The sequence below is a fragment of the Erigeron canadensis genome, chromosome 4 (assembly GCF_010389155.1).
Source record: "Erigeron canadensis isolate Cc75 chromosome 4, C_canadensis_v1, whole genome shotgun sequence".
NCBI classification, from domain to species: domain Eukaryota; kingdom Viridiplantae; phylum Streptophyta; class Magnoliopsida; order Asterales; family Asteraceae; genus Erigeron; species Erigeron canadensis.
In genome coordinates, this window is record NC_057764.1 from 28,087,313 (window position 1) to 28,115,115 (window position 27,803).

Consider the following 27,803-nt stretch of genomic DNA (forward strand, 5'->3'; position numbering starts at 1 on the left):
GACACAAAAATATCGCAAAAAATTTCTGATAATCATACTATGTAAGTTTTCCAGTGGGAAAAAGAACAAATGAAAAACATTAGTGGGGCTTAGAATGATATACACTTGGCTAGATAATGTATGAGTTCGTATTCTTGTTTATTTGTAGCAATTAGACAGCTTGATTCTGCTCCATCTTAATTGCTCCATATTGATCATTTGGGCTAATTGTCGTAATCCATCTTTGGCGAATAATTATCATGAAAGTAAGTATTTCCATAACCTGGTCAGCAGCGTGCCCCTCTATTTATATCCAACAACCTAAGAAAGACCACCAATATGATTTACTTAACCTTACATACATATAACAAGGAACAAAATATGGATACATTATGATTTTCTCTTTCTAGTAGTTGTAATGTTTACAAAACCAGAAGAAATTGTCGTCTCTTAAGAACTTTTAGTAAAGACAAAACAGAGGGAACTTCTGGACCCAAATTAAAATGGACTACGACACATTTCGATGTGATGAATTTTAAAAAACAGATATGTTGTGATTAATACAAGATTTCACATTATGAATGAATTTGATATAGAGAAGTCGAACAGTTGAAAATCACCAAGTTGTTTGACTTTAAAATACCCCTTCCATCCTAAGGGGCAAAAAGGCAAAATCTACAAGGATTGACTTTGAAAATTTGGCTTGGTCAATAGCATAAGTGCCCCTTAAATAACCAAAAAACATGGTAAATCTGGACAAAAACCGGAATGATGAAACAAAAGGAAAGAAAGACATTTTCATTTTCTAGGAACAACTCAAATAGGAAAATGCCACTTTTTTATGAGACAATTGCTATTTAGATACTAACGGAACTTTTTTGGACGTAAGGGAGCAAATGATGTAACACTTACTGAATTCATATCTACAAAAGGAAATAGACTTCTGTTCTACAAAGTTTCAGTAGTATCATCATCAAGAAATGCTTCATAATTAGCAGTTCATCAAGGCTAGAAACTTACTTATGTTGGATCGTGCGATAAGTGCAACGAGCCAGTGATCAAAGACTAGTTTCCTCATCATCCATCTCCTCCTCAAGAATAACATATTTTGCAGGGACCGCGGTTTGGGATTCCGGCAACTCATCTACACCTAGTTTTGCTTTATGTAACTTCTGGTACCTGATATATCACAATATACAAACATTTATGCATGACAAACACTCAAATACGATCATAAGGACACATTATTAGTAGTTCTAACGTGATAGAAGTAATTCTGGTTTTTGTGAGCACATACTTGTACCAGTTGAATAAACCCACACCAAACATGATTGTGACAAGACCAGCTCCTTTCAGCCATGTAAATTCATCATGGAAGTATAACACTGCTACCTAATCATTAACAAAATAATAATATATGTGAAATGAATAATATTAATATCAGCTGGTTATGAAAATAGTTAAATAGCTATCATAATCAAGTTAATATATGGATATACATTCTGGATATTGGCCACCAGCTACCACTTTCTAGGAGCAGCCTGCGTTCGAATCTTGCCAGAGGCAAAATTGAATTTAAGTGGTTGACTTACCTTGACACTATCCCTGGTGGGGGTTATGTGGGTACAAATTCAGTACATGGGATCAAGCGGTTCCTATCAATCTACCGTTTTTTTTATATTCTGGATATACAAGTAAGTCAAAATACAATATCCGATTTGCTTCTTGTCCATACATTATAGTGGCAAAATAGGATGGTTTTTGAAAGGGAATAATTAGTATGGCTCAAAAATGAGCATGGTTGTGCTGACCCGTACGTATTTTTACTTCTTTTTATATATGAATATTGCATAAAATATATTTATGAAAGAGATAACAGTTACAATGATAATCTTAGTATAGTAACTTGGGAACAGGGTAGTCTCTGAAGATTTATGGATCTAGGCCGAGCGTAAAAATAAGGGTCCATAAGCTAAACGCAACAATTTATATATTATATAAACTAATCTCTAAAAACGAAAATAAATGTTATATCAATAAATAAAATCTAAAACCTAAAAACATAAATAACATTTCGATAGGTTTAAAGCAACATAAAAAGACCTAAAGAAATGACAAGCAACAAACTGCTATGCTATGTTATTGTTTTTTAAAGAATAATAATATTTTATATATCATTTAATAATAATATATTATTTCTATACATACATATATATATTATTTACAATAAATAATAAACTACTTGCCATGCCAAATAAATGAAAAGTGGAACAATGAAAGATTGAAAAAGACGGTAGGCGCCGCTTGATCAGTTCCAAGTTCCCGATAAGTGATGATAACTCTTTGTTTAATCCAATAAAAGGTATATATGTGGGTTTTTTAATGGGTTAAATTATATGTTTTACTATGATGGTTAGAGTTTACAATAGACTTAAATAATTACACACGTATATACATAACAATAAAACTTGAAAAAATCGGGGCCCCTACAAAATCGGGCCTCGGCCCGTCGGCCACATTGGCCACCCTTTACACCAGCCATGCCTGGGAAGTCGTATCTCGAAATATTTTAGATACTTGTAACTATATTTAATTTGTTGACTAGTTACCTTATACTTGTATAAGGTATATTTACATCAATTGTGACAAAGCATAACCAAAATGAACTCGTTCATAAGTAACCAGGTCAAAAACACCAACTTCAAATTACAATATTAGAAGCTGCTGTGTGCTGAGCAATAGACCGTGGTTCAACTGATAGTGATATTGACCGAGTCCTTGAATCAGAGGTCATCAGTTTAAGAACCAAGAGTAAAAGGGAATGCAAATTTCTTTCCGTTTAAAAAAAGTACCTTAATCCAGATTGACATTTCTATTTTAGTAAGAAAAGTGCAGTCTCCAAACGTTAAAGATTGCATCGTACCAGTATGGTGACAGCTTCCTTTACAACTCCAGCTATGGTCACTGTTACCGCACTGGTTACTGAGACAAGGATGTACTCCGTTAATACCTACAATATATCACGGAGTTCTTTGAAACATTGAAGGTGTTTATAAAGCAGGAAAAAATATTGTTTATATTATGTTACCCTAAACAAGGGGTTAGAGTGTAAATATAATATCTATATAATCCCTTGTAAAATCCCCATTATTCAATAATACAATATACAACACTTATACAATAATTGTCTTAACGACGGGAAATGTTACCATAAAAAAGGCAAGAGTTCCCCCAAATAGCATCAGGAAGCAACTCCTGATGATATGCCCTGAGCTATTAAAATAACTGCTAGACTTGAATTCATCCCAGGGATCCATAAAGAGAGATAGTAGAGCCGTTAACAAAGCCATTACAGGAGTTACATAGCTCATTAAGGTCAGGGGATTTTTCAGACCTGTACAAAAATAATTAAATCTATAATAAATAAAACCAGTTGTATTGTTTAGTCATACAATGTGAACACGTATATTCTGCAATTATCAAAACTGGAAGTTAAAAGAATAGAAGAGTGCTTACCGTAGACCTCTTTCTTTAGGTTGGATGGGAATCAAAGTAGACCAATTTGTTGTCCATGCAAGAAAAGATAAAATGAGAAACACTCAAGGAAGGTATTACACTTATATATGGGTTGATTTGGATCTGTAACGGGGTCATTTTGGTATAATAACAATCATTCTGGTTATATTGATAGGTAACCTTTTTGGATAAAAGTGTTCCAGTTCAACCGAAATACGAATGCAACCCACCCTAATCAGAGACGAGCTGTACCTGAAGTAGGATCTGGGTCATACTCCAACGGAAACCAGACATAACAGCCGCAAGCATAACAAAAATGAAACCCCACAAGTCAAACTCAGTCTCTCTTGCCACTGTGAACTCAAAGTCAAAGTGAAAAAAAGAACCATATTATTTCAAACTAAAAGCAGTATGTAGCTTATGATCATGAATCGGCTATATTGGGTTAAGTAATCACAGTACAGCTATGTGCATGGAAAGAACATTCTACCTGTTAATAAAACCCCAGCGGATATTATCAACATAATCCCTAGAAGTTTGAAGCTTGGTGACTCCAATCTACACAATAGATAAATATTTACCATCACAGATGAAGTTGAGAGTAATCAGGACATGCCAAAAAAATATAGGGCATCCACAAATACTTTAGGACAGCAGAACAGCTTATGCTAAAAAGGATACATTATTCATTTCTATGATAAATAGTACCCTCACATTAACTAATGTAACAATCAGTTACATTACTTGTACTTATGGATTGTTTATAATAAAATCATCGGGGTAACCTTTTACCCAATGATAAATAGTACCCTTTCAATTCTTATGAATAATGTTACCTGAATGCAAACGCAAATATCAGCAGAAATATAGGAGCAGCAGATTTGCACTGCAAAACAAAGTAGGTATTCCATAAATTGTGCGCGCAATTTCAAATTTACGTGAAGAGAAAAAGATGACCAACCATGGTAGCAAATGTAACAGAGATAAAAACGAGAGACGCATTGCTCAAGTTAATATCCAATGCTGTTCCAAGAGCCGTAGGTACAACTGTGAAAGTGAAAGTGGATCTGTCAAATGCACAAGAATATTACATCTACAACATCAAAGATAGGTATAACCATAAACAAGAACTCGATACAAACTGTTTTGAAACATAAGAATAAGAATTTACGGAAAAATTTTCTAATGTTTTTACCTCTCATAAAGTAGTCCTTCCATGACATAGATACAGTTGGTTGAAATCTTTCAGGCCAAAAGTGCGTGACGGCATTTGCAAAAACAGCTTGCATCGAAAAATGGATTGTATTCATTAACAAAGGAGCAGGAAATCTTCCCATATCATCTCCTAACAAAGTCTTATTATATCTAATCACCATTTAAAAATACACATTACAAAACTACGACTTAACATATATTTCATTAATCTTGTAAAGCCGAATATCAAAAGTGGACTTACATAGTCAAGAATGTACTAAATGTATACCACACAAGTATAAAAAACAATGTCTTGAGTATGTCAGCAACAACAACAGGGCTCTTGGATCTTGCACCATAGTCCGTGTCGTCATACTTCAACGTTCCATCAGAATTATTTTCGATATCAAAAGAAACACGTTTATCATTTGCATTCACTCTTCTAGGACTAAGAGTAGAAGCCATTTCTGTACTACTACTAATACTAACACCATTCATCTTTACACTTCAAACCAAAACTTAATCTATAACACCCAAATCATTCTTTTCAAACACAATTTCTTCAAAAGCTACTAATCCAAAATCTAAGCTTTTTTGAATGTTGGTCAAACTAAGGTCAAAGACTAATAAAGACTCAACCCCATGAACTTAAATAACAAAATAAAGTGAACCCAACTCAAAAGATGCTAACTTGATTAAAACCCAAGTCAGCACATTTTCTTGATTCAAGTCTTGTGAACATTACCTGTGGATTGAAATCAAAATGTTCAATCTAAATAAGTTGGGTATCATCTTATTTCACTAAAAAGGTATAAACAGAAAGAAATGAAATATAATGAAAATCAAGAATATGTATATGTAGTAAAGATTCTATAGGTGGAATGAAAAACATACCTGTGTCAGATTGTGTGTAACTTGGAATTTGTGAAAATTGGTAAAGAGTGAAGATCTTGGGGGAAAGAAAGAGGTGGGTGGGTGTGTCGGTGTGTGTTAGTTGGATTATTATTATTAGATTTGTTGTCAACGTCTTTTCCGGTTACACAAGTGGTTGTCGGCTTTCTATACATAAAGTGGATGTATGTATGAAGATGGTACTTTACTTTTAGTAAATTTCAAGTTAACCATGATTGTCTTCTTAAAAATCATGGTGTATTCGTGGATATATAAATTTTTTTAACTTATACATCTCTAATACAGTATTACTTGATTAAACTCGTGGATGCACAATGTCATTATCTATACTCTTTATCTATATCTATATCTATATCTATCTATATTATAAAAAAATAGTCTTATGTTAAAAATTACATGATAAAAAAAGTATAAAATACTCTTAATAATTATATTACATTATCGGTCATTTATCTTTTAAAATATCTCCATAAATCCTTTACATCAATTACTTTTACATCTATTTTTAATACCACTTGATGTCGCCTCTACCGCTAACAGTCGTCCCATCACCACATCGTCGCCGCCACGAACACCGTCACATTTGCGTGGGTACCGTGCTAGTTAATAAAAATAAATCTCTATTAAAAAATAATTAAAAAAAAATATCATCCAAAAAATAACACACCCTAAATACAATACACCCCAACCCTAAATGATATAAATACACTATCATAACCTCAACTTTTAAAATAACTATACTAACCATTATATTAATTACATTTATATCAATAACCTACACTACTCGTCGTCACCACCATCAGTCGATACCGTCACCCATCACCACCCCATTACCATCACTTTCGTTGCGTTGCGCTACCACCATACTAATTGTAATACATGTGGATAAAGATAAAATATACAAATGAAACTTCATATATAAAGAAAGTGCTGCATATGTTTTCGAAGTCATAACTTTATTATAAAACAAAGGTATAAATGAAAAAAGAAAAAAAGAATACAAAACTTTTTTTTTTCTCGAATAGTCAATTTATTTCATAAAACGCTAACAAGGTACAAGGAGCTACTAGATTACAATAGTATGAAAAAAAGACTAGACTTTTACAAGGAATGAGAGTTACAAATTGAAAGAGGTCTAATGTGTCTAATCAATATTCGATGTACTTGGTGAGTTCATTGTATTAGACAAACATAGAAAGCTTGTTGCTTTGATCTCTTTGAAAGCAAACCAGATTTAAGGAGCTCTGTTGGCAAAGGTGCACTTATTCCTAATTTTCCAACAAGAGTAGTATAAAATGATTACAGTTCGTCTTTTCTTTTGTCGAACATCGATGGTTTGTCAAAAAGTTATATCTTGTAAATGAAAATTACAAATTTATTAATAGTTTGAAAATCACATTATCAGTAGAATTGGTAAGTTTTTATCTTTATTATCCAATATAATATTTTTTGAATATTTTTTGTTAATTAACTCTTGAAAGAGTTATATTATTACTGACCGTAATTAAAAACTACATTTATAAAAGTTATTGAACTAATGAGCGACAACGGTACAATTAGTTACCATATGACTAATTCTCAAAGTTTGTTTTAATCTTTTCATAAAAAATCTAATAATAATTAAATTAAATTAAATTAACTTTTTATGATAATAATAAATAAAAAATAAATATACTTGTAACCAATAATGTGCAACTTAGCAAATTTATAAAGTTGGTGACTTTTCGTCGTGCTTTATCTGCTAGATTTGTTAGAATGTTTATTATTGATGATTAAGATAAAAAAAAATGTGAGTTGAAATGTAATGCAACAAAGTTAAAATGGAAAATATATAAATAATCGTCACATCATTACTGTCATCACCATAATCGTCGCATCATACTAACATCATTGGCGGAACTACACATATACAAGGGGTAGCCCGGGCTACATATTCGTTGAATTTTTGTAATATAACTATTCTGAAAAAATGATGTATTTTTTAATGGTGCTATGAGTCAAATAAATATGGGATACCGATTAATGTAACTAATTTTAAACTTTCAAAAGATTTTTCTATCAATATCTCTATACTAAATAAAAGACAATTGTCTTTTAAAAGTATTTTTAGAAAAATTGTGATGTGGCAGGTCTACATTTTTTTTAAAAGGTCTTTATTTTAATTATGATGTCATAAATAATTTACAATATTTTTAATTAAAAATAGCTCACTAAATACTTATTTAAAGTTCCTAATCTTTTATTATAAACAAAGAAATTTTTTTTTATAATTAGAGTTAATTACATAAATCGTCCCTGTCGTGGACCTCCATTTGCAGCTTCCGTCCTTAAGTTTAATAAATTACATTTTAGTCCAAAAAACTTTGCCCCATCAACACTTTTGGTCCTGGGTGGTAACATCTGTTTAAAAACCCTATCACGTGTCAGCCACATGAAGGGCATTTTCGTCATTTCCCTTCTTCCAGTTATTACACTTTTAGTCCAAAAAAAAGCTTATTTACCTTTTTTTTTCCCTCCAAATTCATCATCAACAACAACCATCCACCACCATCATCCACTACCATTACCTGATAGTAACATTCAATTCTTTTTTTTTTTCATTTTTCTTCTTAAGAATTCTTGGTCATCTAGGTCAACCAAAGTCATCTGGGTCACAAAATCAGATTAATATAAATTAGACATGAATCAACCATGATCAATGGAGGAATCTTGAGTATGAATCTCGATATCATGTTCTCATTCTCGTTTCACCTCAGATCTCGCCTTCTCTGTTCAGATCTGTAAGTCAACGTCGATCAACAACCGAGTCTTCTTATTCTTATTCGTGAGAACAAACAAGTTTGTGACCCAGATGACTTTGGTTGACCCAAATGTTTTTCCTTTCTTCTATGATTTTTTTTATATATCTCCTTTTTTGTTTTATACTATTGCCCATGTGTGTGAATTGATGTATATGTGTGAGTATTGCAGTGTGTGTGTGCGTGTGTATGTAATAGGTGTGTGTGTGCGCTGTATGAAGAATCAATGTATGCATTTTTTTTCTTTTTCATTTCTTGTTTTTGTTATCCTATTTCATCTGTTCATAGATCTGAAGATATAGATATAGATGATGATGACTATTCAATTTGTATTTTTAATAGATAGATGGGATAAGGATTTTTGATAATGGATATAAATTAATAAAATAAAAAAGTTTATACTTAGTTACACTTTTAGTCCTGTTGTAAAACAAAGACCACACTTTTGGTCCTTGTTACATTAAAAGACAAAAATACCCATCATGTGATTGGCATGTGATGACATATTAGACTGACGTTACTACCTAGGACCAAAAGTGTTGACGGGACAAAGTTTTTTGGACTAAAACTGTAATTGATTAAACTTAGGGACGAAAGCTGCAAGTGGAGGTCCACGACAGGGACGATTTTTGTAATTAACTCTTATAATTATTATGTTATTAAATTTTTTTATAATTATTATGTTTTTCAATTCATCATCTTCATATCGATTTATAATTAATAACAAAAATTACATGCATATTTTATAGTTTTATAAATTTAATTAAAATGTCCGGGTTGAACCCGGATAAATTCGCTAGTAACTTATAAAGATGTATTTATGCTAATAAACTTGACACATACTCCAAAAGTACCAAAAACTCTTAAAACCCACCAAAAAGGACAAAAATCCTTCATAAAGTACTAAAATTTGTAACAGTCTGAACGTTATTGTTACTTTGTGACGATACGAGGCTAACAAAAAAATTTGTGCTACGGATGACGTTTGATTCTGGTTCCACCACTAACTGGCATACGACTACTAAAAGTCAATATGTACCATTATGCACATGGCATGTAAAATATCCACTAGCGACAACTTAGAATATAGGCAAGAACTCATGACTACATAATCTCTACTGCTTTATAAAAACTATATCACGCTCTTTATCTCTTAACATTTTTCGATATCCTCTATCATAAAAATATCCTCATGCGAATGAACATTTTATCCTTAATGAATTAATTAATCCTCTCTTTTATTCATTCATTTATACATCTACCCTTAATTAAAATACCTATAATACTACTAATGAAATAATTTACAACATAGACTCACCAACTCTTAAAATAACTACACTAACCCTTTTACAATAATTATATTTACAATAATAACCACACCGCCACCACCCGTCACAACACCACCACATCGCCGTTACCACTGCCACCGCCACATTACGCGAGTAAAATGCTAGTTTAAACTCATTTGTCTTAGATCATTTAATTAAATGACTCTAAACCACACATATAAGAATGATTAGAATTAGAAAATCCCAAAAAACCGGTTCTTATGTTCTTAAACAACATTTATGACTACTTGTACTCAAGGAGTTAGATTACTATGTTACAGTAGGATTATCATAATCTATCATAATTTATTAGAACAAGAAGAAATGGGCATAACTCGATATCAAAATCCAATAATGTGATGGGTGGTATACCTTGATTTTTTTTTTGATATGTGGTCATCCTGTTTATCAGGGTGGAAACCGTCAACAACCAAACCCTTATGTTCATTCTTACCATGATCAGTGACCAAACTTGCCAAAGGATCAACAGCCATTCTGCGTGTGCGTTTGAAAATGGAAATGAATAACCAACAAGTAGTGAAGTTCACAACAAATCAATACGTAAAAGAAAACGAAAACCAGACAAAGGAGCAGGCCTCACATACTTTCCTTTTCCCCTAACAGGTTCGGGATATGCGGTGGGATCTGAACAATCCTCGTCATCAGTAGCAAGCGCATCACTTGGAAGGACCCTTAACAAAACACCTATAAGGTATGAACCAGAAGAATTATGCAACACCAAATTGTATGTGTACAAATAGAGATGAAGTTACTAACAGTTTACGTAATCTACGCCTCAGTGGCTCCTTCTTCTTAGATGGAGTCTGTATCGGGACAGGTGAGGTAACCACACTGGATGATGCCCCCTTTCCTGGGTTACCACCAGTATGCTGATTACCAACACCAACTACAGGAGGGTTATTGACAGAAGCCAATGTAAACGCGGTATAATTAAAGCCTTCATATTCACCCACATGGAAACATGTGTGCCCCTTGATCTCAAAAACATGCTTCGTGCCAAGAAGGTTACGTAAAACAGGTAGGAGCACATCGTCAATTGACTCATTCTGAAAAGAAGAACACTCAAATTGGGAGATAGAAATATATAATCACAATATAACTTGCATCAAAAACACAGCACGCAACCTGTCGCTCTTCTTCCATCAACGACTTTGCAGTCCTTTGGACCAGTTGCTTTGTCGGTTCATCAAACAGGGTCACAACAACTGACGATGTTTCATCCCTTACCTCTAGATGAAGTCTGTACCTGTCAAACAATGACCACAGTAAGCAACATAATCTGTTTTTTGAAACTCATGTGGAAATAATACATACCTGATATGAGGATATAACACACTGAATTTACATCCGGTACACCAGAATCCCTCCAAAGTCCTGGTAAGTCCTTTTCTACAATGGCCGCTTGAGCAAGTTATCATATACCAGCCTGTCCTAGTGCGGACATTCACAATTTCCAGTACATTTTTGAAGACCACACTCTGCGTATATAAAGACAAAAGTGAGCCAATCCGTAATATGTATGAGTTTTCACTAATAAAGAGCAACAATAAGTGTTCACATCTCATTACCCCAGTTCCCTTTTCCTTCCCACCCATATTATCACGACCCCATTTCAAAAGTGAAGCAAGAGTGGCAACACTTGGGACACTTTCAACAGGGGTCGTACGCTTTGCGTTGAGATCCTCGGAACTGCAAGCCAAAAGTGAAATTTGTCATGCTGGAAACAAACAATTTATACGAAAATATGTATTAAAGGATCATAAGCACAACCTAAGGGCGGCCGTGAACATTTGTAAAGGTGGCAACTTTTCATCATCAAGAATTTGAGTCGATGAGGTGCTTGATAACCCCAGCTCGTCTGCAGATTGGACCGCCATCGTTAGACCAACAAACAACGAATATGTAAGCACCTATAACACATGTTAGAAACTCACCACCATATTTTTTTGGATTCATGACAGTGAGCATGCATACATACGCGCCCGGTTTTGTTCCTTTCTTTTTGAGAAAAGTCTCTCCGGTCAGACCCCATAACGTGATAGGCACTTGAAGGCCACTGCAAATAGGCATACACGAACATCAGTCTCTTGTACATGCTGAGCAAATTCAACATAGAGCTGAGCGGGCCAGAACGGGACAGAAGTCAAAATGGAGATAAACGGGCAAAAATGGTAAGTTGACATACTCTTCGTTGGTCAGAAGAAACTCGACAGTTTGCGCACCCGTAGACTTTGTTATAGGCCCACCAGCGTACAGGACATAACCCATGACATCTGCATATTGATGTACAACAGAACGGTTAGCACGACATGCGGGGGTCACAATCGCAAACACATAAATTACGGTAACATCAAACACAGCCACAAACTTCTTTTTATATGTACAACCGATGGAAATAGGCATAAACAGTTGCCTCTTAAGAACAGGGAAATCAAAGGCAGAAACCATCAACGATTTCAATAGATACAACAAGTTCATATTCAAAGTCCTTTTGGGCATACATATGATATATACTATCAGGAGCACGCACACCGCGAAAGTCGAAATTACCTTATTAAGAGCCGCTATACATGCACAAAACTTAAATAAATCAATCACCAAAATCATTACCATAATAAAATAGTCAAAGATAAGAACCATACCAACCAAATATATGTTATTTGTTGGCACAAGCTTTTCAAACGGGCACAACTGAAACGCATACGGCACGAATCTTGTCACGTCACCAGTAGTCGTCTTTCTGACAGTCGTATTCCCATCCAAATCAATCATGTATACACCATCTTCCAAGATGCGAAAGTCGTTCCTGTTAAGCACAACGTTAAACCCAGCCAGTGTGTATAGACAGCCCTCCTCTATCCGCTCAACAAATTTGAACGACCTATTATGCTTTGCGGTACATTGCATCAAATTTGCCTGCACAATAAGATACACAAAAAAGACAAATCTGAGCAAATATAACAGCGATCACACAGTAAACACACCATTAACATACATGTTCATCAGCGACGATAAAATCGGTACTCATGTACGCTCGATTATTATTTATGACATCCCATTTTCGACATACGATGACCGTCACAGGCCCTTCAGACCCTTTCCGAAGCTCGCTGAGAAGCACACCAGATTGCCCAGTAAGTTCGACTCGAAGCTTAAGACTTGCCATGTGAAGCCAACAACAAAGATGAAACGAAAATTTATAAGCAAGAACCACTTAACAACAACTCAAGAAAACCTTTTATGCAGAGCACACACCAACGCAGCCCAAATGGTATATTTATATAGTACTTTTGTAATTAGCCCGATTCTTGAGAAGTGGATTGCAACGGTTACAAAAGAAGGTTAACCAATTATCTCATTAAAGGATGAATTGTACATTAATTATTAATTAATTAATTAACAATCAGATTAGCCAATTAAGCAACCTTTGATATGAACAACGAAAGAGTTGATACATCATTAAGTTCATCCCATGCAAATATACTCAGTACATATAATTTTTTTTTTTTGATTTCTATCTGTAGAGAAGAAAAAAGAGGATGCATCATTCATTCATCCATTAATTCGGCATTAACATTAACACATCAAGCAAATATATACTACATTAATTAATTAACAAACAGATTAGCCAATTAAGCAACCTTTGATATGAACAACGGAAGAGTTGATAGATCATTAACACATCATGCAATGCAAATATACTGAGCATATATCATCTCTTTTTTTTCGATTTGTATATGTAGAGAAGATAAAAAGAGGATGCATCATTCATCCATCCATTAATTCGGCATTAACATTAACACATCATGCAAGTATACTGAGCATATATCATTTGTTTTTTTCGATTTCTATCTGTAGAGAACAAAGAAGAGGATGCATCATTCAGCCATCCATTAATTCGGCATTAACATTAACACATCATTTGCACATTAAATATTCTAAAGGAAGCTAATTACATCTATTAAGTAGGTACCGATAAATCGTAAAGAATATGCTATAAGTGACATGTATCCAACCGTATATAACGTATGTGTGATTTTACTTAAAAAAAGATTCATCGAATACGTATCCATTGTACGACCTTGAGGAAGGTTCCTGCCACCTCTTTTAATCTGTATGGGGTTGGACTCATTCCCCTTCTTGATGAGTTGAACACCGTTGTTGAAATTCCAGTCCACCCCTTGATGAGAGGTATTTATATTTTTCTTTCGGGTGAGAAGAAAAAACCCAGAGAGTACAATGTCGTTAGTTCGTAAATTCGTGCCATATTCGGCATGTTAATTGTTGTTAATTCCAAAATTTTGTCTCCAACAATAAAACCATGCATTGAATGGTAGAAGTTCAATCCGTTTTTATCATTAACATTTTTCTCGAATACGTTTTGGGTGTTTAAATAAACTTTTCATGGACACATTCACTTTATTCATAGAAGGCTTCCACATTTTGGGCCAGATTGTCATCTATTGATAAGGTGAAATGTATCAATGAAAAGTTCATTCAAATTTTAAATGAAATTTTAATATGAGTCGCATTGAATGTACAACTTAATAAAAAACATGGATAATACTTATCTTTCATATACTGGAAGTCATCTATTCATAAAGTGAAATGTATCAATAATGAAAAGTTCATTCAAATGAGTTTTTTTTTAAAAGCTATGCATGCGCTAATATGAAGTAAATTGAATGTGCAACTTAATAAAAAACATGGATAATACTTTATACTAAAAAAATTGATTAATGATAGACCTAAATGTTAATATAGAAATTAAATGAATCTTTAAATTTAGTTTTATATCATAATAATCATAAATTCAATACGATAGAAACAAAACCTATTATTATAAGAAAATAAAAGGGAGATTAAAAAACCAATTAACTGAAATCTACAAAGACTACGAAACATAATGAGAAAGACAGAGCGAGCAATATTAGCTAGGTTAGAAAAAAGTTTTAATAGTAGTGGAAAGGAGAAGAAGAGGATGGTGGAAGACGGGTAAAAAAAAGGAAACAACAACATTGGTATATATACTAGATATATCATCATTCCATATCAATGCCACAACTACCCCTTGGTCATTAAAATGTGATGCTACCTACTTATTATATGATGTAACGGCTTAAAATGTCTCAACTCATTTACCTTCAACCGAACAATCATTTTTTTATTTGTATTTTTTTATTACGGGGTATTCTATAAGTTAGACTCACTTCGTTTCATAAAAATGCACTATGCAAGTATGCATTGAGTCCATATATTAATTGGTTTGACATAACATATTTAAACAATGATACATTGATCATACAACCATTTACAACTTATACTCATTTATATACGTGATATATAACAGATTTATTACGAGATACAACAAATTTAAAACAAAAACTAAATGAGTTAAAGTTATATAATGGACCAAGTGTATAAAAAAGGGTAAAGATAAGTTAAATGATTTATTCTTTCAACCCGTTGAACGACGTGTTATAAAGTGTAAAGAGAAGCGCAAAGGATGAAATCATCTAATTGATTCTCTTAGAAGCGGTTAATAGTATGTTAATCAATTATGTTAAAATAAATATAAATTAATCTTAGGTATGAGATTAGATATAGAGTAAATATTTAATTAGTTAGGTTTGTCTCAACTAAAAACGAAATTTACCATTTTTACACAAATACTTTTTGAAAAAGAAAATGTAATATATGTTTTAACATATAAAAGAGCGCAAGTTTATAAATTGATAAATATATATATATATACTAGGTTTTTGACCCGCGCGATGCGCGGGCTATATAAAAAACTATATAATACACTTTATATATGAAGAAACGATAGCGAACATATTTCATTAGAATTACGTGATGTGAACTATATAAATAGTTTAGTAACATATAAACATATGGTTGAACAGAAATAGATTCAACCAAAAGCTTGACAAAATATGAACTTAAAGAGATAGAAGGACTTAAGCTATTAAGCTATATTTTAAATTATCATTAAGAATTTAGTAATATGTTTTTCTTCTAGTAATTCTAATAATTTGCCTTTTGTTGTCACTAAATAATCTACATCTAGAACATGTATCATGTAGTCGTCTTGTTACAACAGAACTCAAAGACATACAATTTCATCCTTAATGTAGAGTGACAATTCCACTACATTTCTCTCCAAAAAAGTTAAAAGTCACATGAAAAATTACAATTGGCTGGATATATAATTCAAAGAGGATAATTTGACTATGCCTTGTGTGTTGAATGTTCTTCTTAACATCCAAAAAGTAAAACAGTTATATTCATTTGAAGGTGTTGTTGCGATTTTTAGAAATGGATTATCAACACTATGGTGGTTTTAATTTTTGTTTAATTTAATTGACTAATCCAGAAGAGGTAGAATGTGTCGTTCCAAAAAAGAAAGAAAAAGAAAATTAGGATGTAAAATTTGGTTTAAGGGTGGGGTAGGTCTCGAACTCCGGGTGATTTATAATTACTTGAATTTATATGACTCAATTTTATTTTTTTTTGGTTTTGCTTAACGAAACCCTAAGGGTTTTTGTTAAAGTGTATTAATTAGTTTTACGTTTACCATAAAACCCATCTTATTTGTACTTACCGGCTATTGGCAAAGAAGAAAGTATACACCAAGTTAGTTTTTATACTTAAAAGAGGATATTGTTTATTAAAACAAAAAGTTTAAATTTGGAACATATATTCAAGGTGTAGTTAATATAATGTTAAGATTTATGAGTTTCGATGTTATCTTTTAACTAATTAAATCTATTTTTTACACTTACTTTGTTTTATTTATTTGTTTTATTTTTGTATATTCATATAGTTTTGAAAACTTCCATATAATCATCATAAGAAAAAAAAGAAAAGAACTTTATGTAATGTTAAATAAAAAAGATAATGAAATATCATTTGGTATAGACGTGATTTTTTAGTTAAAGAGAAGATATCATTTTATATAAGGACAAGATCTTAGATTTCTAAAATATATTTATTTATTAATTAATTAATATATATAAGTTCATGTTTTTCTAAATATATAGTTTATTTTTGAAAAAATATGGAGTTGACACATAGGATAAAATCCTATGTAGCATTTTTTCAATATAGTTTTAGATTGCAAGAGGGCAAAAGCTTGGTTAACTACTTTTTTATAAGAGTTATAGATATATAAGTAAAATTTACCTTTTAACATTAAATTTTATTCCCCAACTAAAAATTTTAGATTGTTTGTTATATTTTCTAAAGTATTTGGATATGTCTTTCTACAAAATCTAAACTATCAAATATTTTCTTATTTAAAAACATTTTAGTGTCCTATTATTACAAGAATTTTTGAGATGAAACTAATAACTTTTAAAAACACCCAATAATCTCCCCACAAAATGAAAAGACTTACCCAAATAGATTACATACTTTAAATTTTTTATTCGTCTTTATTACAACAAAATTATGCTATAATCCTTCATTAACTTCTTTTTTGTCTTTTCTAATTCATGTAAAATAATTATCGACTTAAAAGTTTTATTCATCATATTTTTGTTTATTCTTAACCTTTATCAATAAGTTTTAAGTAACGTTGTTGGAATAAACATGATTCGATTCGAGTGATAAAACAACCTTAATCGTCCTGTGAAACTTGTAAAACAAATATTGTATAAGTGTCGTATATTGTATTAATATACGACCTTTTTTGAAGATAAAGATATCTTGAAAAAGAGTTATACCTTTTGTTTAACGAGCTCTATTAATAGAAAATAATTATATGTTGTTTACTTTCTTTTTCTTTATCAACTAGCTATACCTTTTGTTTTCATGTACCTCCGATGAAGGCAAACTTAATAAACGTTTTTTGTTGTTTAAACCTGATTAAATTACCATATGATACAATTTATTTATTTATTTATTTAAAAGTGTGAATTACTCGTGAATATCACGATGGCTAACACACATTGTCTTAACTATGTGCATGACAAATCTATCTATACTCTCTTATAAAACATTTCGAAGTTTATTTATGGTATGTCTTAAAAAATTAAGCATACTTTTTTTTCTTCTAAAAAATCTCTTTCACTATATATATGGTTCTCAAAATGGTCATCCGTACACTACAACACTGAATTACCGTATCTACCCTTATAACAAATTGTCACTCCTTAAAACAAAATTCCGCCGCAACGTGCGGGTATTATGCTCGTTGACAATAACATGTATTTTAAATGCAACTGTGAATCAAATTCATGAGAACTATTCTGATTCATTTTGCAATACAACATGATGTTAGGGAATTGATATCCGTACCAAACATTTTGATAAATTTACCAAACTGTACAAACTTTATAACATACAGTAGAAGTAATTCATGGATAACTTTGGTAGATTAATAAAAACAAATTGTATAAATGTCATCTCCCATAATGTTAAATGTCATTTTTTAAAAATCAATTTGCAATAAAAGAAGTTTTTTTAAATCATATTATCTACATTGGCCATGAAATTTTTGTACTATGACAATAAGCATCTCGTCGTTTAAAAAGTCACCATTAAAGTTACTCATCACATCCCAATTCCCAAGTCTTTAATATGAATAAATGAGACTTATCTATCATTAAAAAATAAAATTGAAATTAATCTCGTTAATGCTTGAAAATGATCAAAGGAAAATCCCATCCCATCCCATCCCACTAATGTATATGGAAAATGATAAATCTACACCAAGATTTAACCATCTACAACAATATATGTTTTATATAGTTATATTCTGTACAGTATAATACGTACAATTGTTGTAAGTGGTTAAAAAGTGTTGTAGATTTATCATTGCCTAATGTGTATAATCTAAACAAGGTGGCAAAGAGGCTCTGATTATTATTACTATTACTCTATTAGTCTTTACTCTTTAGATCCATATATTTTACACGTAGACATAAAATATGTGTGTCGTAATTACAATTTAGATTAGTTACATGAATAACTTGTTATTTTTACAAACATCACAAATGTTTAATTACTTTACTTAAGTTACATTGTAATGCATGAACTATATTTGAATGTTTCAATAGATAAAAAGAAAAAATTGTCCACTGATTTTAGGCTATCTCCCAAATATATTGACGGTATATAAAAAAAATTAAAATGTAGGTAGACCATACCTCTACAGTGGCGAATCTAGAATTTCACTCAAGGTAGGTCCTTCTTAGCTTATTAAAATAAAAAAAGTGAGTGTGTTAGTTGGTCAGGTCGGGTCGGGCCAACACTAACATTAAATCATACTTGCTACGAAGGAACCAGACATAATTTAACTGAATAATATAAAATCATTTTTTTGGAGTATAATGTTATGTTCAAAATTTAAAATAAAAATTTATATTCAATTAAGTAAATCATAATTAAAATTTTATAATATTTAATTTTCAAGTTACAATAAAACAAGTTCTAAAAATAATACCAGGTATTCTTGTATAGTTTCCTTAATTAATTATGTAATATTACTATATTGAAGTTTTAGCAATGATACGGCTGACTTCCTAAAGTAACATATATCGAAATATGTCCATAGTCAAATAGCTGGAGGCTGCTTTGAAAACATTTAAATTTTACAGGGGATTTTATGAAAAACTGAAATAACAATTAAAAAATATAAGCTAAAGATACTGTTTATATTCTTCTTAGAGCACCCCAATGTTTTAGTATTGGTTCCGTATTGACTTCCCAATACGGTGAACACCATTAGGTGTGAGCCGTATTGGGTTCGTATTCGAGCTCGTATTGAGCCTTCTGTGGTGGTAAATACGGAGCGGCTGAAGGAATTTGTTTTTTTTTTATTCATCAACGGCTAGTTTGGTAAAAAAAAAAAATTTGTTTGAATTTAATATTTTTTTATTTCAAATAACCTTAAACAAACACATTACTTTATTAAAACAAACACAATACATATTAAAAAAAACACAATTAAAACACGAAATACATTACGATACGATTACTCGTCATCATCTTTAATTGACATTTTTCCTAAACCACGATAAGCGGTTTCATTTGCCCACCATTTGTCATGTTGTGGGCACCTGACTTCCCACGTCGTTTTGTCTTCTCCGCAATTGTCGTGTTACGATTCGGCCCAGGTGCATTGGTCGGTCAACGTGTGACTGGCCTTAAAAATATCATCAACCACGCTCTTGACCTGCTTGATCTCTTGTTGCAGAAACGAAGAATAATGTTCTTCGTTGTTCGAGACCTTGCGGCCTGGTGCTTGTATTGCCTCAATCATTTGATCGCATCGTCGTCTTTTCTCCCGCAAGGAACCCATGACCCTAGAGATTTCAGTTTGAAGTAGTGTGTCCTCTTTGACATCATTCATGATTCTTTTTTTCATCTCATCTTCAGTCAGACGAGGTCGGTGAACATTCTTTTTAGATGATGATGATGAAGACGCCATTTGGTTAAAAAGAGTGAATTGTATTTGTAGAAGAATGAAAGTTGGAATGGTAATGAAACTGAATTGTACTATGGGTTGGTATTTATAGAGTGACAATCCAGGCTAGCCATTCAGGGACTAAAAGTATAAATGTTTTTGAATTATTTGGCCGTTTAAGGGACTATAAGCGTAAATATTTTGAATTTTGAATTTTGAACGTTAGAGGAGCGTCTTTTTGTTTCTATATATACTGGCATTGATCAAACAATTCTGATCAACACACAAACTCTTAATATGGCTTCCTCATCAAATGCCCCTAACCGAAAACCATCAATGATCGTCGATCAAGTGCATGAGCGTATCATGGCTGATATCATCGACCACCAAAGGTTCAAAGAGGAACTGCTTGAAGTTGGTCTCAAACTAAAAGCGAAGAAGGAATGGTGTCAACAACAAATAACCTATATACAAACCGAGCATTGTACTGAACTTGAGTGTCAGTACTTTACTTATTTGCAGCAGAAGATCGATAAGATTAAAATTGCTATGGAACAACTTGCTTCTGCGATCATAACCTTGAACCATATGATCATATGGGCGAAATCAATGAATAATTTCCGTTGTTAAATTGCTCTAAGACATGATAAGTTTGTAATGCTTTTTATTTTATGTATTGTACTCGTTTTTATTAATAAAATGGTATTAATATAGAGTGACATAGGGACTAAAAGTGTAAATGTTTTGAATTATTTAGTCGTTTGAGGGACTAAAAGTGTAAATTTTTTGAATTCGAACGTTGGGGGACTAAAAGTGTAAAATATAATATTTGTGTTTATTTTCTAAATTATATTTGTTGTTTTATTTATTAAAAGTTTGAAAATAAATATGTTGGAGTGTATTGGTTAGTATTGGATGTATTGGGTATTAGGTGTGAATTGAATAAAAATGTATTGGAAAGAGATTTTGCTGATGTGGCGCTGATGTGGCACTGTACTGGTTAGTATTGGGTAAGACCATTGGGGGTGCTCTTAGTGACAAACTGACCACAAAAGTAAAACCCATCAATCCACCATTAAAGAAATTAATCTTTCTTATCTTCTTCCTATATCAGTGAAACGTCTCATACGTTCTGACGGTCATCCAAGGATGTCCAAGGTAGTTCCTAGTAAATCTGATTCCATATACAAAATTTAATTCTAAGGTAGGATCTACGTTATAGTACTCTGGATCTGCCGTTGTACCTCTGTCTAGTTAAAGAGGTTTCTTTCAGGTTTTACCTAAATAAGAGTCTAGGACCTCCGTCTTTGTATAAATTGAGGATCGAACCTTTAACATCTGTTCCTGGAAATGAGGGTGAGAGTGTTATGTTCATTTCGCACCTTAATGAATTCTATAAATAAGCCTCTCAAGTCCGAAATACATGGGATTTATTTACATAAAGTCATAAACACATTTATGCTGTGACACCTTGGCATTGTAATTTTTCATATTCAATAACATGTCACCCTTCCAGCTACTCAGCTAGACTTCTACCATGCTTCTTATCTATATTTTTCCATACCAAATATATACAGTATATTTATTTTTTTGTGCCCATAAGAAACACTATACATTTCCATGGCTATGTAATTTGTACCCTTTGAGACAAACAATCTTTGACGTATGTATGAATGAACCACACTTCTCAAACAATTTTACAAAGAGATCGACATAAAAAACATAACCAAAAAGTTACAAAGACCAACCAATATGTCAAAAGGCACCTTTACAGAATTCCATGTTCATTTGAAGTAATATTGTAATGCTAAAACACTTCTATCAGATAATGAAATTAACTGTTAACACTATTGTAATTCGTAAACAAGACAAAACTGTAAACCAAATCCCCCCGTAAATATAATACAAACTACTAACTAACCAACGTTTGACGAATATCACAAGAGATGTCGTGTAGCATAAGCAAGCTGCACCATAATCTTGCGTTTAAACCAGAAATCCTCCTTGAAATGTTAAAGTCATCGAACATCCAGCTTACCAGTAGGACTCAGATTCCCCATCTGTTCCGTGATTTTATTTATACTGGTATTAGTATTCCACAAAGGCCTAATTACATCTCGTCTCTCAGACTGAACTTCCTGTGTGTTATCACCACCTCCTGGTGTTTCTGTCAAAAACTGTTCCCAGAAAACATCGTTTGCTCCTGTTTGCACTGGTGGCGCCGGTGGTGTGCTATCACCATCAGTGGCTGTAACAGGTTCTGCATTCACATCGATTCCTGATGATTTTACCCGAGAATCTTGATTCATGTAAACCAACGATATGGTAGGGCTGTCTGCGTGATTCAAATCTGGGGATGGATGATCCAATCTTGAACCAGAATCATATGTTTCTTCGCCTGAAGTTTTAACATCGTTCATGAAATCCACCCAGAATTTCAAAGATGAATCCAATTTGGTTATCAAGGCATGGGTGTCTAGATTCTCGTTTTCATCTGCATTTGCTTCATCGTGCAAGTAAGTGGATATAAACAACCTTCTCTTTCTGCTGTTCGATTCCAAGTGTTGCAGCCTCGATGATGAAATGCTGGATTTTTCTAATATTTCAGCAAGGAATAACACCATTTTCCTCTGTTTTGATTGTATGTTCTTTAGGCGTTCGTTTAAATTTTGTTCGTTTACTTGATTTTCCAGTTTGTGGGTCTGAAGTTGAAGACGAAGAGAACCTGTTTCACGTTTTAATTTATTGATTTCATCTTCATATTCCTGTTTTTCTGAAGCAGATAGTGGAGTTGAAGAGCTTCCTTGAGGCGGCATTGAATGGCTATGGATCGGTTTCCGCCTGTGAATATTCTTTAGAAGGTGTCTTTGTCCTTTTATAAATTCATCGTTTGCAAACTCCCATTGGTCGGGGTCTATCTTTCTAAAACCCTGTATAAATCATTTTCAGTATATAGCACCAAAGTGAAATAAAAGTAAAGAGGATAAAATAAACAAAACAGACATGAACCATCTTACGAAAGTGGTCATGTGGTCGGGACTTGCAGTTATCCGGGTGTGTTTATTTTGACCAATTCAATAAAAAGAAGCCACTAACTGAATCCAAGCATCCAACACACATTATAGATAGAGATCAAAGAAACATCAAGCTTTAAGAAGCAATTAATAAAATTAACACACAGAAATCAAATGTTGAAATCCAGGGTGCACATGTGAACCACTGGAATTATTTTTCTTATAGTGGAATGCACACTTCCCTTATTGTAGAACCTTTTTTTCTTCGTGTACTGACCATTATACTTGCATCTAATATTTTTAGACTAATCCAACGAAATAAAAAGGTCGAGTTTTTAGTAAATACGAAAAAAGGGTAATATACACTATACAGTCAAGAGTCAAGACTTGGAAGTGCTCTTTGCATGTCATAAGCCTTAATCTTTATAAATGACTGTTATAAACTTGTAATGACCATTTTACTTCTTTAGGAAATGTCTAATGAATTAATTTGGCCAAATAGCAAAGAGAAACACACTTACTGACTTGCATAACCCCCAACTGACATATTTGACCAATTTAAGTGTATTACCATATTCTGTTCATCAGTAATAGAGCACCCACGTATTTTCACATTGTGAATGACATGAAGGTCAAGTTATTTTTAAGCTTTTAGCATTGGACTCATTAACTCAAACCTATTCACTGGAATACTGGATTATGTGATAACTATCTTTTCTTACATTTCATCAACTACACATAAAAGAATGTATGTTCCATGATATCAAGTCCTCAGAGAACTTTATACATCCCAGCTTATTTTAGCCTAAGTGGCTACGTAATAACTTTTTTACCAGTTGATTGTTTAGTAAGTGTAACAAACAGGGTACCAGGATTAACCAGGTCTAACTCTATCAATTGGAATTAATAATTACGCAACTGGATATGTGCTACGCCAAAAACAAGTTAATTCAGCAGAATCTTTGGCCAAAATAAAATAACGAAAATATCCAAATGCATTTAGATCCTCATATATGGCTACATGTGCTGCCACAATGTCACATTCAGAAGATCCTATAAATCGAGATACATATGTAGACATCCAACGTGTTATCCAGAGATGGGTACGTAGTATGTGCGGTCGATCCATTTAAAAACCTTTTACACCTCTATTCAGGCAGACCAGAATAAGAGTTTGGTACCACATATGTTACAGTATAGCTGCATGCCTGTTGTGCTAACTGTATCCTTTATCAATTAATGTCACATAAATTGCAAACAAGTTCAGCTATCTCACTCCTATACACATGTAAAAAAAGATAACCCCCTAACATATTTTCGCTGTGTCTAAAATTATTGTCCACTAGCCAAAGACACAAACTAATAAAAGTATAACTAATGCAACTTACTTTTTACCAGTGTTGTTAAAGGCGAGCGCCTCTTGCGCCTAGGCGTAAAAGGTGGGCGAGGCGCACCTCCAGCGCATGAAACCCTAGGCCCAAGTCGACTATGAAAAAGGGGGTCAACGACGGTAAACTGTGGTGGTCAACGATGGCCAAAATGGTCAAATGGGTCAAGATTCGACCAAATCATTCAAGATCTGGCCAAATCGGGCTAGATCTAATGTTTTCCGGCCAAAATGAGTGACCATAGTCTTTTAAGAAGATAAAAGAAGATAGTGAAAATATAAAATGAGGGGAAGGAAAAATTATGTTTTTTTTATATATGTTTATAATTGTCTAATAATTTGAAGTTTTTGGTTGAAAAGTATATATTTTTTGAATGATATTTGATTTTATAACTGACATCTGATTTTTTTTACTATTACTTTTCACTATATATAAATATTTCATATTTATTTACCTAGTGCGATTTTGTTTTTCCGGGCGTGCGCTTTTTTTGCGCCTCTCGCCTTCGCTCTATTTGGGGTCTTTGCGCTTTGAGGTCGCCTTCGCTTTTGACAACTATGCTTTTTACTAAAATTATAGTAATACTAATTTAAATTACGGGTAGCAAACTAGTATAGGAAACTTAGCCATTCGTTTCTGTCCAATTTTGGTAGCGAACAATTATATCAGGAAAAAAAAAGTAAGGTAAACAAAGTTTGGATAGATATTTGCATAAAGAAGTCATCTTTGTGTACATCAAACATTCTTTATCCAGGGCTTCTCTATAACTAGCCAATTCATGACTTGTTCTAATGTCTATCCGCGTTCCATTTGGCATAGAATATTATCCGATATACAAAACTAATGTAAACAAGGCATGGAACGATTTAGTGGGTGTTTTGGATATGTGTTTAAACTTATTATTGTGACCCTATGTTGCAAACGTTCAAGGAGTTGTAGTAGGAAAACTAACTATTACATGAAAACACTATTATTTATAATAATAACTTGAAAACATGCATCGAACACCACCAAGTAGAAAACACTATATGATACATACACAAATTTTTCAAGAGAATGCTTACATATGTATTGAGCTGTCGAACAAAACTGGAGAAATTGTTGTGCTTGAAGTACTTTGGAAGCAATTCACTAGCGAATTCCGGTGGATTCCAGACAACAAAACTATTTCCCGTATGACTCCAAGAAACAATGTGATCGGTCAAAGGGTCATCTACCATTTCATATGTTTTGGTAAGAAAAGGCGGTGATGAACTTGAACCTCCTTGAGAACCATCCATCATCACAATATCAAAAAACTTCAAACAACCACTTTCACCCTTTTATATCTCAAATTCACACACACTAAAAACATCAGGAAGAATACAACCTGGAAAATGCAAACAAGTTATAAAATACAGACAAATTATAGCAAATTATCATAAATTACAAAAGTATTCAAAGTTATTAACAATTAAATTTATTATATAACTCATATAGCATTGATAACTGGCGATGATAACTGAAAAGGCTAACTGATCCACACCCCCTACCAAGGCCAATAAGTGGAAGGCAGTGACGAGCTTATGCTCCAGACTGACTAGACAACCCACTAAGGATAGTGTATACCCATACTGGGAAACATGACCATATTGCGACTTATAGAGATTTAAAATGGTCTTCACCAGAGATTTTTAATCCCCCAACAACAAATTTCTACAAGTTCTCATGAAATTCAACATTATTACCATAAGTTACAATAAAAACACAAAATATTGGTACTATATCTTTCAAAAAGAAAGGAATTGCACTCATAAACCACCTATTATTTACATTAATTGTCTCAAGAAAGTAGTAGTAGTAGTAACTCCCAATGCCGTCATGGGTTTTGGGTCCCAAATACCGTTTTCGACGGTGTAGGGGAGGTTGAAATGTAGACAGCCTTACCCCTACCAAAGGTAGAGAGGCTGCTCCCAGGTTCTACCAAAGGTAGAAAATGACCTCCAGTCTTGTTGGGCATGAGGATCGAACCCTTGACCTCTGTCTCCAGAAGCAAGGGCTCCAAACATTGATCCAACCCAGTTGGATTTCCCAATTGTCTCAAGAAACCATCTTCTATATCTTAAAAGGCAAAGACTTGCTATTGTAGACGTCTCTTATCTACACCAATTGTCTCAAGAAACTATCTTCAATAACTTAAAAGGAAAAGAGCTGCACTCGTACACCTCCTATTATTTACCCCAATTTTCTCAAGAAACTATCTTCTATATACTTAAAAGGCAAAGACTTCACTCACAAACCATCTATTATTTATGTCAATTGTCTCAATAAACTATCTTTAATAACTTGAAAGGCAAAGACTTACACTCATAAACTGCCTACTATTTATGCCAATTGTGAATTGTCTCAAGAAACTATCTTCTAATTTCTCATATGAAAAAATGACCCAAATCAATAAACACAAAATAATCATAAATTACAAAACTTTTTAATGTAATAATCCAAAAACCATGTAATCAAACACAAATTTCAAATCTTTTTCATGAATTTCAACATTTTTTTTTCAAACACGGGGATTTAGATATAAAGAAAATAGCAACTGGGAATCAAAATTACTTATTAATTACAAAAATGTAAGATAAAGGAGCTGTAAAGTATAGATCACATAAAACTAATTACAAAAATTATATAAAAGAATTTACCTTTGACTAGAATCGGGGTTTGAAAAAAAGAAGAAGATAAAGGCGTTGACTTTTACAAAGTTGGAATTTGATCTGAAAAGAAATATTGATTTTCAAGAAGATGAAGAAAAAGGGGTTGTCAAAAATGGAGATGGGATTTGATTAGAAAACAAAAAGTCAGGAAAGGTGGGAGGGAGGGAGGGAGGATATACAGGGTGGACTTTTTAAGAAGCCGCCACCGCCGCCATGTGTCTGTATAAATAATTATTAATTAATTACTAGTGATACTAAATTGCTGAGTGAAACAAAAATCAATACATCTATCATAACTAAACTAATAAAAATAGCAAAAATCAAACCGTAAAATCAAAAAAATTTGAGTATACTCAACCGCCAAAACAAAAAATCGAATCAAATCGACTGTTTTTTTTCTTCCATAAAAGCGAACGGATCGATTTTGGTTCGGTATCATATGAAAAATTGAACCGGATTGAGTCATATATATTGTTGGTTTGGATCATTTAGTGGACAATTATAACACTTCATCAACAAAGTTAATTTTCAAAGAAACTCTTTATAAAT

The 27,803-nt window shown here is 32.7% G+C and overlaps 2 protein-coding genes across 2 annotated transcripts; both read right to left on the reverse strand.

Annotated features, from left to right (window-relative positions):
- Positions 1 to 10: 10 nt before the first annotated feature.
- LOC122598339 (probable sugar phosphate/phosphate translocator At1g06470) lies at positions 11 to 5,733 on the reverse strand. Its single transcript, XM_043770931.1, has 13 exons — positions 5,584 to 5,733; positions 4,952 to 5,434; positions 4,691 to 4,860; positions 4,457 to 4,542; positions 4,332 to 4,381; positions 3,986 to 4,053; positions 3,748 to 3,848; positions 3,496 to 3,508; positions 3,189 to 3,373; positions 2,903 to 2,989; positions 1,277 to 1,371; positions 1,000 to 1,158; positions 11 to 300 (listed from the first exon to the last, which is right to left on the reverse strand). The coding sequence occupies exons 2-12, from the start codon at positions 5,185 to 5,187 to the stop codon at positions 1,038 to 1,040; spliced, it is 1,212 nt and encodes a 403-aa protein (XP_043626866.1). The 5' UTR covers positions 5,188 to 5,434; positions 5,584 to 5,733; the 3' UTR covers positions 11 to 300; positions 1,000 to 1,037.
- A 16,140-nt stretch (positions 5,734 to 21,873) lies between these two features.
- On the reverse strand, positions 21,874 to 27,406 carry LOC122598210 (heat stress transcription factor A-4c-like). The gene is made up of 3 exons (XM_043770811.1): positions 27,243 to 27,406; positions 25,626 to 25,930; positions 21,874 to 23,089 (listed from the first exon to the last, which is right to left on the reverse strand). The coding sequence occupies exons 2-3, from the start codon at positions 25,842 to 25,844 to the stop codon at positions 22,178 to 22,180; spliced, it is 1,131 nt and encodes a 376-aa protein (XP_043626746.1). The 5' UTR covers positions 25,845 to 25,930; positions 27,243 to 27,406; the 3' UTR covers positions 21,874 to 22,177.
- Positions 27,407 to 27,803: the final 397 nt, after the last annotated feature.

Coding starts and splice junctions, on each gene's coding strand:
- LOC122598210 (XM_043770811.1), bottom strand. CDS start 25,844: ATGATGGATGGTTCTCAAGGAGGTTCAAGTTCATCACCGCCTTTTCTT. Junction 23,090..25,625: donor TTCGACAGCTCAATACATAT/GTAAGCATTCTC, acceptor TGATTTATACAG/GGTTTTAGAAAGATAGACCC.
- LOC122598339 (XM_043770931.1), bottom strand. CDS start 5,187: ATGAATGGTGTTAGTATTAGTAGTAGTACAGAAATGGCTTCTACTCTT. Junction 1,372..2,902: donor AGGAAGCTGTCACCATACTG/GTACGATGCAAT, acceptor GTTAATGATTAG/GTAGCAGTGTTATACTTCCA. Junction 1,159..1,276: donor GGTTTATTCAACTGGTACAA/GTATGTGCTCAC, acceptor GTGATATATCAG/GTACCAGAAGTTACATAAAG.